Below are 12,937 nucleotides of genomic sequence, written 5' to 3' on the forward strand. Positions count from 1 at the left end.
ACAAGTGTCATGTAATATAAAGCTGAAGGTGCCCATATAAACAAACACGCAGTGCGTATGCATGAGTTTCCCTAATTCATTATCCCTAATGATAATAAATGTATCAACTTTATCTCCCAGAGATTTGAAGTATTCATATGTAATCAATCACTGCATATAAATTTAAGTGGAACTGTTAAGAGCCTGACACTGGTGTTCTGTAGGTCCTAAAAAGAAGCAAAACTAACTCTGATTTCAATAAAATTTATTAAATGGCAACATATATCTCATAGAGCTGGAGCTGATATCTAGAAGATGAAAAGTACCTAATTAAGTTATATTCTCTTTGTTTTTCATGTTTAATTTCACAAGAGAAAAGCTAGCAGTAGCTATAACGAATTTTTATTTCTACATTATTCTTCTAAGAACTTTGTATTGTCAACAAAAGAGTAAAGTAACAATTACATGATTTTAAGAGTAATATTGTTTGCTTATGTATAAAGAGTTTCACTGTAACATCATGAATACCTAAAACATTTATTACAATTGTGGTTTGTATCTTTTGGGTTTTCAAGTGGTTTAATTACAAAAACAAAATTTTACTATTACATTGTCTATTGACAGGTATAGAAAGAAAATGAACAACACTTTAGAGTGCTTTTTAAAAGAATCCAGAAACCCATGATCTGGAAAATAGGCTTCTGATAATTCCTGTGACCTCTCCTCAAGAGCCAGAGAACGTATCTGCTAGCGCAAGGATTAAATCATTAAGATTCTGACAAGCACATAAGCAGGATTGATCTAAAAGCAGATTGTCATGCATTCTGCTGAAAACCCTGGCTTATGGAAAGACATTTGATATTTGTTAGGATGAAGAGTAATCATATAGAACAACAGTTATTTTTAAGGGCTGATATTTCCAAGAAAGCCAATTACATGAAAAGATACCAGACTGTAATGCCTTTCCCACTTTACTGGATAACAACAAAGATGCTTGTGATGGTAAGTAAAACATATAAATAAAGCAAAAATCATCATAAAGGCATGTCATATTTGGCACAGATTTCACTAAAACAAAATCTGGTCAATGACAGAAAATATTAATAGCACTCTTTTTTATACCACTTGGAATAAAAGTTTAATTATAACAATCCAAGAAGAACAGTAAAGTAAAACAATAACGGTGTAATTTAAAAAATAGTCTTCACCCTCTTCCGTAAAATTCTCATACAGAAAAGGCTTGTGTTGCTTGCTTAATCTCCATGTAGAGTGATTTTCACAAATCCCATTTTCTCCCGGATGTTCTTGCTTCCTACATGGCGCTAACAGCTTCCCTTAACCACCTCAGAAAACCACGAGGTAGCCTGGTGCCGACCCGCAGCGGAATAAACTTTATCAGAAATAGGTATAATTCCGTACGGAGGAGTCCGGCTCATGCGCCCTCGCCCGTTAACGGCTCCTTAACGGCTCTCCGCTGGCGAACGGCATCGCGCCTGAGGGCGCCCCCTACCCCTCGTGAGCCGTTATCGCCCCACAGGGCCGGCGCCGCTGCCGGCGGGCGCATGCGCAAGGCGCGGCGTCGCCCGGCTGGCCGGACGCTGCCACCCGCGGCCGTTAGGGACAGGCGCCCCGAGCTCCCGCGCAGGCGCACTGAGGCCGGTGGGAGGGCGCCTGGAGCAGATGCTCGGCGGCGCGACGCTGTGTCGCCCCGCCCCGCCTGTGTCAACCGCTTCCAGGTCACGCCCAACCAATAGCCTGGTTCCTGCATTACCACTAACGTCATCGACATCACGTGAGCGGCCAGCGTCTTGCGCCAGAGGCGGGTGCTCCGCTGAAGGCGGCTCCTTGCGGCACTCCCGAGTCCCATCAGGCAACGCGTGCGCGGTGTGCTTGCACTCTATGGTAACCATAGAGATCCACGGAGGTGGCGGATCAATACTGGGACGGCGGCGGCCGTGGCGCCGTGGGGAACATGGCGACGCTGGTGCTGGACAACGGCGCCTACAACGCCAAGATCGGCTACAGCCACGCGCACGTCAGGTGAAGGCCCGGCAGGGGGCGGGACGGGCGAGCGTCACCCTTATCTCTCCCCGTGCACCCCTGTGCCGCATCCGCCCTCTCGTGACTCCCCGCCGGCGGCTCCATGCACGGGGAGCCACGCATCGCCTCCTCCCCTCGCCCCCAGCCCCATAACTGGGGCCGGGCCGCGAGGGCGCCTGCGCCTGCCGCGGGCCCCGCCCCCTGCGACGCCCCAGGCCCCGCCCCTTGCGGCGCGTGACGGTCCGGCCGCCGCGCGGCTGTTCAACCGTTCGCGCTCCCCGCGAGGCGACGTGGTAACGGGCTTCGTCTCGTTTTGCCTAGTCGAGGGAGGGTGCTCGCTCCCGCGGGTGGCGGGGGAGCCCTCGGGGCTCTCTGTCGTAGCCGTGTCCTCGCCGGTCGCGGAGGCGAGCCCCAGCTTTCGGTAACGCTGCGGCGGAGCGCAGGGCTTGCGGGGTGCCCGGGTCCCGGTCGGGGCTGAAGCCAGATGCGCGTTAAAGGGTGGGGTCAGGGGTGCCCTGGGCGATGGGGTTTCTCTGCGCCCCGCTGACAGCGGGCTTGCCCATCTTTTCCAGCGTCATTCCCAACTGTCAGTTCAGATCAAAGACGGCGCGCTTGAAAACTTTTACAGCCAACCAACTGGATGAAATTAAAGATCCGTCTGGCCTTTTTTATATTCTCCCTTTTCAGAAAGTAAGTAAGATACCCTGAGTTTAACAGTAGAGCACGTTGTTAATTGGTGTTTTAAGGAATATATTTTTCATAAAATGTGCCACAGTTTGAGGGCTATATCCAGTACTGTACAAGAATCAAGTTCAGGAATGTGAACTTGAGAGCTAACAATGCTTCCATAACCTGCCAAGCAGAAAAATGTATATAGGAAACATGACTTTTATCACTTCTGTAGCACAGTAATTAAAACATTGATGGGGAAATTAGTTGTGTAGCATTCTTTATCCACTCACATACCTGACGTTTACTCCTTAATATAGAATCAGTAGAATTTAGTTATTTTTATCCCCCAGTTTCTTTATACTACCAGTCTATCGCTTGTCACTTTTAGATTTCTAGTAACTCTTACCAAAAGTGCAATTACATTTTCTAAATAGTGATTTATTTTTTTTTCCAATTTGCTGTAGGGTTACTTGGTGAACTGGGATGTCCAGAGACAGGTTTGGGATTATCTTTTTGGAAAAGAAATGTATCAGGTAAGAAACATTTTTATTCTGGATTTGTATAGGCTAAATACTGACTGACAGAAATGACATAAATTTTTCAAATACTGGATATATGGAACTATTGAGCTTACTGTTCTTTTTTTAAAGAGACTTAAATTAGATTACTGTTCTTTTTTACTGAAGAGAACTCTGGTGTAACAATTTGGAATGCATATAAAGTTCTTCAGTTTTGTGTGTTCATACTGAAGTACATATGTTAAGGTTTAAATGCATGTCAATATAATCAGGAAATGAAGTTAGCAAAAAAATACACAGTGCATTTAGAGATCAAGAAATTGTCGATATAAAAGAGAGGGATAAAGTAAGACAGTAGGCCAAAAGACATAGGTTACTGTATTTTTTTTATTTAACTGCTTTCAGCCCACAAGTAAGGTAAAAAATAAAATGATACAGAATTAAATTTTTCTTTTTTACCACACCAACTGGACTTAGCCCCAAAAGTGTAGTGAAGCTTCTCTTTTCTAGGAAAAAATAGTTTCAAATTTGTAACTTCCAAAGTATTTCTATGTAACACTTAGGAGGCAGAATGGTATTGAGAGTGAAAGTAATCCTCAAGATATCTTTGTATATGTTTAAGTATGGTGACGATGCTGGCTTTTGATATTGAGCTTTCAGTTTAGTTTGGAACTAGATTTAGTTTAGTCATGTTTTTAAGAAGGATTTCTTTTAATTCTACTTCATGAGTGAAGACTCCAGAGCAATACTGTTGGGAGTATTTCTAGGGCCAGATCCAGTTATGATGAAAATACTCTGCTGAAGTACCTTCTAAAGGAGCTTGTGATACATGTATTAGCAGAAAGTCCAGCATGTTATTCAGGCCTCATTAGAAGTCATTGAGAATTCTGTTATTCATTTTTATTTTGCTCAGGATGTCACCTTTGGTTAATCGAAAAATAATGTCTTGATGCAGTTGCCACGCTGTTAGAAATTTATTTATCTTTCTGTCATCGATAGAATTACAGCATCTTATGTGTATTTTAGTGTCTCTTTATTGGCATCCCTTTGCTCTATTAAAATCTGTAAGGGTGGTAGCATTAAAAACTGGAGCAGAGTACCTATGAAGATATTTGTTTCTATTATGTTTTAACCCATTAATGTGATACAGTTATGTCACTGCTCATAAAGTCTTCAAAAAAAAAAAAAAGTGAAACTTTAAGTCTAGCTTCTACAAATAGATATGGCAAGTGGTCACATCTCCAAATTTTAATGCTCTTTAATTGCTGCAATATGTGGTAGTGGAGTATTCACTTCTAACTTTTGTGTAATGGCACTCCTAATGTATTTTTTCATAGGTGGATTTTGTAGATACCAATATTATTATCACTGAACCTTATTTTAACTTCAGTTCAATACAAGAATCTATGAATGAAATTTTATTTGAAGAATATCAATTCCAAGCAGTTCTTAGAGTAAATGGTGAGTATGTTTCCTTCTAGTTCATATTCATGTATTTAAGTTGAACTGATATCTATAAAAACATAGTAAAGAAATCCTTTCATCCTTTCATTTGCTTTCCTAGCCCTCTCTAGCTTAATTAAATATTTTTATATATAATCTCCCTATATTCTCATACTGCTGCGTGAAAGTGTGATGCTATACAGTTAAAGGAAATCTGAGGAGAGACAGAAGGACAGAGCTATTTGGATGAATCCAAAATCCATTAGATAGCATAGCACTTGAGAAGGCCTTTCAATTTGCATGAAGATTTGAATGAAGATTTTTGACAGCCTTCCTTTTTTTCTTTTGAACTAACAAATATTATGTAGCATTATAATAATGAAATACATTGTACCGTAAGTGGCATGTGAGAATAACATCACAACAACCCTTCTAAAAGAGATCTGGACATAAATACCTCTTAAGATAGGCTTGATAAACGGTGGTGTGCTCAGTCTACTTGGACTTTAGGAGAGGAAACCAAACATGGACCAGAACTTTTGGAAGAAAATAAAGGGAGGGAATACACAATACTTAATTTTATCCACTGTCAGAACTAACTCATCTGGCTCTAGTATTTCATTTTGAGTTCTTTAAAGTCTGCCAAAGGCATGCAAAATTATGAAGCAAATACTCTTTCATATCAATATAAATTCTAAGAATGTATATTCATATAAAAATGGATATTTTTTTTATTTCAGCTGGTGCTCTTAGCGCGCATAGATATTTCCGGGATAATCCATCTGAGCTATGTTGTATCATTGTGGACAGTGGCTACTCTTTTACACACATTGTACCTTATTGTAGAAGTAAAAAGAAGAAAGAGGCAATTATCAGGTAAACTGTATTGTTTATTTTCTAGAATTGGGTTGGGTTTTTTTTTTTGCTATGCCTTAAGTTAACAATGACAAAATTCCTTGTGTTGTTCCTTTTTTGTAGGATCAATGTCGGAGGAAAACTCTTAACCAACCATTTAAAGGAGATCATCTCTTACAGGTAGAGCATGCTGATCATCATCTTGAGACCTAATATGATATAAGCGAGAAGTTTGTGGAGATACTGTCATTGATTCTGTGAATTTTAGATGAAACTCTCTTTAAAGGAAAAAGGAGTCTTTGTCTATTATAATCTGCTAGTTGACAGTTTAAGCTATCGTTTTTAGAACTAGTGGCCTAATTCGTCAAAGTGCTAGGACTTCTGAAGTTGCTGAGGTTATCCACATGTTCACAATTATATGTCCTTATATACATATATTTTTTTTTGAGAACTCCCAGTAGTAGATCATCAGCCAATTTGTTAACTGTCAAATAACTTACATAGTTTGATTCTACTCATACCACAAATAAAATTGAATAGAATTGATTTTCTTTAGGCTCCTTCACCTTGGAACCTCTTTCTAGGTAAAGATCTTCACTAGTAGAACAAATTGCAGGACTGTGTCTATGGCTCTTAGGAAGACAGCTCAAAGCTACTAAACAGTAATACATTATTGAAACACAGCATGAAGGGTTCATCACATTTTCAGAATATTTGAGCAAATGCATGTAAATGTTTGTATTTACTGAATTGTGAAATAGGAAACTATTAAACTCACTTTTACATGCCAGGAATGCTTTTGTAAGTTACATTAGGTGCTACTAAAGCTACTAACACAGTAGCTTTCTGTGATTTGAGAACTATAGTTGCCCATTGCCAGTGGAAGACAGTATAGTTAATGCTAAGACTTAGTTACTCTCAAATTACTATTTTATCTTTTGCATAGGCAGCTACATGTTATGGATGAAACGCATGTGATTAATCAAGTGAAAGAAGATGTGTGTTATGTGTCTCAAGACTTTTACAAGGACATGGAGATTGCCAAGTACGTATGCAATGCTACTACATACAAGAGATGTTACTTCTGAGTAATTTATTGCACAAAAAAAAATCTATATTCTAATTTGAAAAATTTCCAGTTCCGTCAAAGGAATTCTTGTCAGAGTAAAGCTGTTGGGATTTGAAACTTGTTTTCAACTCTTCTACATTCTTCTCTTTCAGACTGAAAGGAGAGGAAAATACAGTAATGGTAGATTATGTTTTGCCAGACTTCAGCACAATCAAAAAAGGATTTTGTAAGGTAACAATAGTAGGATTTTTGAAATTTCTTTGGACATTTTTCTCCTGTAAGAGTCTAGTAGAAGATTTTTTTTTTCCCCCTGATGCTGCATTGTACCTTCTTTGTGTGCTATGCATTAATGGGTAAAACTTTCAAAATGCTTGAGCAAAGAGTCTGAGTTGTATTAATTTTCAGTGTAAAACCTTTGAAGTAGCTCAGATGCTTTTAGAAAAACTGTGTGATTTGAAAAATGAATGGTGCCATAGGGTCAGTATTACTCCCTCCTTTCTTTCTTATTTTGGTGGGAAAATGGTAAATTTGTTGTCATGTATTTTGATGACTTTTCTGTCAAATTGCTATACTCCTGTTCCTTATGAAGATTCCATATAGTCTGTAACTGCTGCTGAAATACTTAAAACTCTAGGAATGTTTTTTATTTAGTGTGCGTTCTGCCTGAAGTTTCTTGGTTTATAGCAATTCACATTCATAAAGATGTTAATTCATGGTATAGATCTTACTCAGATGCAATCCTGAAGCCAAGTTCTGATCCCCATATATTTTAGCTAAATGGACTTGCTAGCCTGAGAGACTTTATGTTGCCTTTGGTTCAAACTCTGTCTTCCTAAGCAAAGGTAATTGCGGTACTTCTGACAGTGATTTCTGTTTGTGACTGCTGTAACTAGCAAGATGATCCCATGTGCTGGCTTGATGTTTTTTGTTATCTTTCCTTCTGTTTGAGCACGGTCTTACCTATCTTCTGAGATCCTGTAAACTTTGTAAAAACTGCTTTTAAAAACTTTGTACTCTGTTTCAGTTTGTAAAAAGTGGAATTACCTCAAGTTCTCTCATCTTAGATGGGAGGGAGTGCAGACAGCAGATCACTCATTTCCTTAGGAAGTCAAGATGAAAATGGAACACCATTTTCTATCACAGCATTTAGGTTCTATTACTTAATATTGATTTTTAATGCTTGCAGCTTTCTATGCTTGTTCTTTGTCATAACAGTTCCCCTCAATTATCATGTAGCACCATTGTTTTCTTAGTTGAGTTGGAAGATGTGCTTTCTTCAATAACTAAGTCTTTCTCTGAATAAGATTCAAATACTGTGATAGATAGAAAGTTCAGTGTAAAATTTAACTGGTAAGGGCAAAAATCACTTCAAACTTAATACCAGAGTACTTTTATTCAAGCTGGTAACTTCACTCTTAACTATATATATGATAGAGTTCTCATTCTAAATGATTAAAGATTGGTGAAGACTAGAAGGCATTCTAGAGCATATACTAATCTTAAAAGATTTGTTGGTAATATGACTTAATTTAGAATATACTGCCTATTTCTGTAGTACATGAAAAAGTTTAGTTAAAGTAGCTACTTAAGAATATATTTGCTTTTCTTAAACAGTGGTTACTATTCATGTCTTTACTTTAGCCAAGGGAAGAAATGGTGTTAAGTGGAAAATACAAGACTGGTGAACAAATACTTCGTCTAACAAATGAAAGATTTGCAGTTCCAGAAATACTCTTCAATCCTTCAGATATTGGCATTCAAGAGATGGGAATTCCTGAAGCCATTGTCCATTCTATTCAAAACTTGCCTGAAGGTATAACTTAAAGCATCCGAAGATTTTTTTTCTTTTTTAATTAAAGCATCCAAAGTGTCTTAGGAACATAGTGCTCCCAATATGTCAGTTACTAAATTGCAGTGACCTGTTCTAACTTCTGGTCTGTGTTGTACACCCCGAGAAATGATTATTGCCTACAATATTCCCTGTTATGCAAATGTAAGTTTCCCGTTACTTAGTTGTCTCTCCCCACCCCAGTTTATCACTGTCAACTGAATTCCTCCTAACCTTTTCTAATGCAACCTAAATACCTTTGATTCTGGAATGTACTTGAACTTAGTTTTGTTTCAAAATGCCTTTCTTGATCATTGGAAGAAGAAAAAATTTAAAGTGACTAAAATGGATAGTAAATTAAGCATCAGCTTTTAGCAACAAAGTCTAAAACATTTCTGACTTTTGTCAGCAGTAATACTAATGCTTTCATGTTACAGATTATATAAATGTAATTCTAATAATTACAAGGAAGATTTGCATAGGTTAATGATATCAGTAAGTACTGTTACCTTGAGGCTATGAAATTACATGATTTCGAAAAAAAGTACAAAATCAAAATCTCTTCTGAAATGAAACTGTCTCCTGGCAGGTATGAAATCTAACATAGAAGTCTGCTATCCAAGCACAAAGAATTACAAAGAACAAAGGGGGACTGATTGCTTTCTTGTATTTCTTTCTAAGACTATTTAATTGTGATTATCAGATGACCAGAGCATTCTACATGCACTAGGTGACCCATAGTTAGTCATTTACCAGTGTTTCATGTGTAAGCTATTTGTATATCTCTTACTCCTTTTCTAATTTGTAACAAGATTGGGGGGGGGGGGGGAACTTTAATCTATAAATACATATGTAGTCTCTAAATACAGATTATTTATTTATTTACTTTCAAGAAATGCAGCCTCATTTCTTCAAGAATATAGTTCTGACTGGAGGAAACACCCTTTTCCCGGGCTTCAGAGATCGGGTCTATTCTGAAGTTCGATGCCTTACTCCAACTGATTACGACGTTTCTGTTGTTCTCCCTGAAAAGTAAGTCCTAAAGAGCAGAATAAGCTTTGTCCTTTTAGCAGAACAAACTGTGAAGTAGGATTTTTCTTGCTGATTGAAAGGATACTTAGACTGAGTAAAAGGATTAAAGATTAAGTTGAAGTTGTACAAGAAGGATGTTTTTAATCAGTGTATTTTCAGACAAACTGATTAGATTAGAGACCACCTGGTGGGTTGTACTTTGCCAATAAGACCTCAAAACACTTACACAAGTAAATCTGAGGCTGTCATTAAGTGAAGCAGATGCCTAAGTATTCTAGAGCAGAGCTTAATCTTTTTCTAAGAAAAACTTCAGTGTATGAATGCTACCCCATCACTATTAATGTAGTCACTTCAGGAATTTGGAAAGGGTAATAGCTATGCAAAGTGTGAACAGTTGAGGCAAGAAAAGTAGTTTTTGACAATATTGAAATACCTATACATATATAGCTTATAAATTGTGTATGTGTAGTTTATAAGCTATGTATATACTTTATAAAAGTATTATTAAAGAGTCAAAGTAAATAGGTGGTTCAGAATCTCCAAATTTCATCCCCCCCTTCACACCTGTCTCTAGAAATCAATCTGTCTGTCTATACAAAAAGAGACCAGTCAGTCCTGCTAAAATACGAAACTTTGTCTCAAAACTGTTCTGGAGCTGGATGGTTTGATTTAGCAATCAAAGTTATCTTGAAAAAGTTTTGTCTAATTTTATATTTTGTTAATGCTGTCTTATTAATGGGTGCAGCTAAATGAATGTCTTGAAATGATTACTGCATAATTTCATTTTAATGAATTTTAATGAATTTACATAAGACTAATAACTGTTCATTTTTCAGTCCTATTACTTATTCCTGGGAAGGTGGGAAGCTCATTTCTGAAAATGATGATTTTGAAGATATGGTAGTAACTAGAGAAGATTATGAAGAACACGGACACAATATCTGTGAAGAGAAATTTGATATATAGCATAACTGGATATATTGTTATTCCATTGTTTCACTAAAAATGGAACTTTTTGAACTACAGCCTACTTTCTGTAGGTTAGGATTGTGTTTTAACTTTCCTTCCTATACTTCATACATTGTGAGAATATTCTTTTTCAGAATTGAATAAAATGTTAGAAGCCTAATACTATGAAATGTGTGCATCATCAGTTTGTTGCATTTTCATCTTCTACTGACAGCTTCATTGTATTCTTATCACAAAAGAACTCCTTAAGAGCATGAAACAATAAAAATATTGAATGCTTGTTTATACTGGTGTGACACTATCCTGATTTCTTCTAGGTATTAAACTCTAGTTTTTCAACATGAATAGTATTCTCAATAACTTGCAAATGCAACTGAATCTTGTGCAGGGTAGATAAGGATGCAGCTCCTGACCACAGGAGAATAGCCCTTTCAATCAGACTGGTCTGCAATTTGCAGAAAAGCAAAGAATAGCACCAATGTCCTGTGTTTGTATGCCCCTTCTCCTACCTTATTTAAAAAGCTGTACACTTACCTAGCTTGGAACAAAGAACAGTGCTTTAGGCAGTTGTCGATGGCATGGATTAGGCAGTCAGTGGATTTCATGCCCTTTTAGTGGGCTTTGGCAAGGTCCAAGGAAGGGAACACTAAAGCATTGTCAGATACTATGCTCTTCTGAAAATTATCCTTCATGATGATCTACAGTCTCAGAGTATAGACATGCAAATGGGTGACATGACCAGTGGTTTGCTTCCGCTTGAAGAGGAGATCAAGACCTCCACGGTAAGGACACATCTGCCACACTACCCCCAAAGTTCAGTTGTTGTTTCTGGTCTGCAGGAAGACCGCCTTCATCTTCAAGTGTTATGTAACATGGGGGGGGGGGTCTTTTTGCAAACAGCTGTCATGCAGTTAGTGGCCTCCTGATATTGTCACTGGGTCATCTTGCTACTAGGGAAACTTCTAGGTGTCTTACAGCACCAAACCAGTGTTTTTTCCTGGCAGCTCTAGCAGGCGCACTGTTGAACATGGATTGATACTGCCATTGGAAAGGTTGAGGAAGGAGAATACAAGAGCAGAAGAAAAGTGGAAGGAAAGGGACAATTTAGAAAAGAAGGGAAAAAAAAAGATTCAGAAAGTAGTTCCACAGGGAGGATGGCAACAGATGGTAGGGCAAGTAAAGAAGGAAAAGGGTATCAGGGCAGGAGAGGTCCTGGTGGAAAACAAAGGAGCAAATTGCAGAAGGCTACCTAAGGGCTAGAGATCAGAAAATACGAAGGCAGAGGTGCTATTTAGCCCTTTATGTAACTCAAGTGGCACTTCAGGGCATGATGGAAGCTCTCAGTGGTTTGAGCGCCTTTTATTGGCCCACGTGTTCACAATTTGCCCTTGTGGACTTGAAGGTGGTGCAGCTTATTCGTTGGTTCAAAGCTTGATATCATCACACTTAGAGCTGGAAGGCACTATGCACCCAGCTGGAATGGATCTTCCAGTTTGGTTACATCCAAAAGGACTCTAGTGTGCATGCAATAGACTATCATGTATGTACAAAGTCAGTTTTCCCAATTATAAAAGAAACATCAAAATAAGCTACTTTTAACATCCAGCCTCCAAGCTAGACTTAAACCTTAGATAAGAATTATCTGCTATAAAATTTAAACCAAAGTCAAAATCAAGCAAGAAATTAAATCTTAATATACCTGCTAATCAAAAAAATTAACTTCCCCTTTATGGAAAAAAATATGTAAAAAACCATAACTACTACTAAAACCAGATGGCAGTAGCATAATAAATTTTATGTAAAAGTTATAAGATTACTAGGCAGCATGAGTTGTCTTGAGCACCTACATCACCCTGTAAAGCATTTAGAACCCCTTATGCAACCATCTGGCAACACAGTAGGTTTTTCATAACAAAATAACCCTGTAAAAAGAAGCTTTGTTTACACTTAATATAATACCTTCAGAGAGCATTCATATATTAAATATATAGGAGAAATTGCTGTCTATATTGACATAAGTTATATATAGAAAGCAAGCCCCTAACTGTCCATATAACTAAAGCTAAAATGGTCAGAAAACAAAAATAAGGAATAGGAAAGCTGGCCAGTTTGATTACTAGTTGCTAATAGATACATTTTTGTCTTGCACAGAATAACTGCTTGCTACTAGCAGAAGCATTTATTCACCTTGTATTCAGTAAAATTCAGTATTGGTAAGATGCCATTGCCTTAGATTAGATAATTAAATGTTCATAATGCAATAATAAAAGGAGGGCTCTGCTCCAAAACGGTGTTTTTGGTACTGAATCTGTGTTAATTCAGAAGCTCCCATCTGCAAATGCCAACAGCCTTCTTGGAGAGGGAGGGGGGAATCTTTGAATTTAGGTAAGATTTCTCCCTTAATAAGCCGGTCAACTGTAATCTTCAAGTATGAACACTTTAAAATACATTACTATTCACATAACCACAGACTTTTTATATTGCTGCCACTGGTTACAAGAGCGCCCTCTCTCATTACTGCATTCAGGAAGA

At 38.0% G+C, this 12,937-nt stretch overlaps 1 protein-coding gene across 1 annotated transcript; it reads left to right on the forward strand.

Annotated features, from left to right (window-relative positions):
• Positions 1 to 1,743: 1,743 nt before the first annotated feature.
• ACTR6 (actin related protein 6) lies at positions 1,744 to 10,690 on the forward strand. Its single transcript, XM_064510630.1, has 11 exons — positions 1,744 to 2,019; positions 2,592 to 2,709; positions 3,156 to 3,224; positions 4,547 to 4,670; positions 5,393 to 5,528; positions 5,631 to 5,687; positions 6,454 to 6,552; positions 6,729 to 6,807; positions 8,218 to 8,389; positions 9,298 to 9,436; positions 10,273 to 10,690. Exons 1-11 carry the CDS (start codon positions 1,952 to 1,954, stop codon positions 10,400 to 10,402), a joined length of 1,191 nt encoding a protein of 396 aa, XP_064366700.1. The 5' UTR covers positions 1,744 to 1,951; the 3' UTR covers positions 10,403 to 10,690.
• Positions 10,691 to 12,937: the final 2,247 nt, after the last annotated feature.

Source organism: Dromaius novaehollandiae, chromosome 1, assembly GCF_036370855.1.
Source record: "Dromaius novaehollandiae isolate bDroNov1 chromosome 1, bDroNov1.hap1, whole genome shotgun sequence".
Classification (NCBI taxonomy): Eukaryota; Metazoa; Chordata; class Aves; order Casuariiformes; family Dromaiidae; genus Dromaius; species Dromaius novaehollandiae.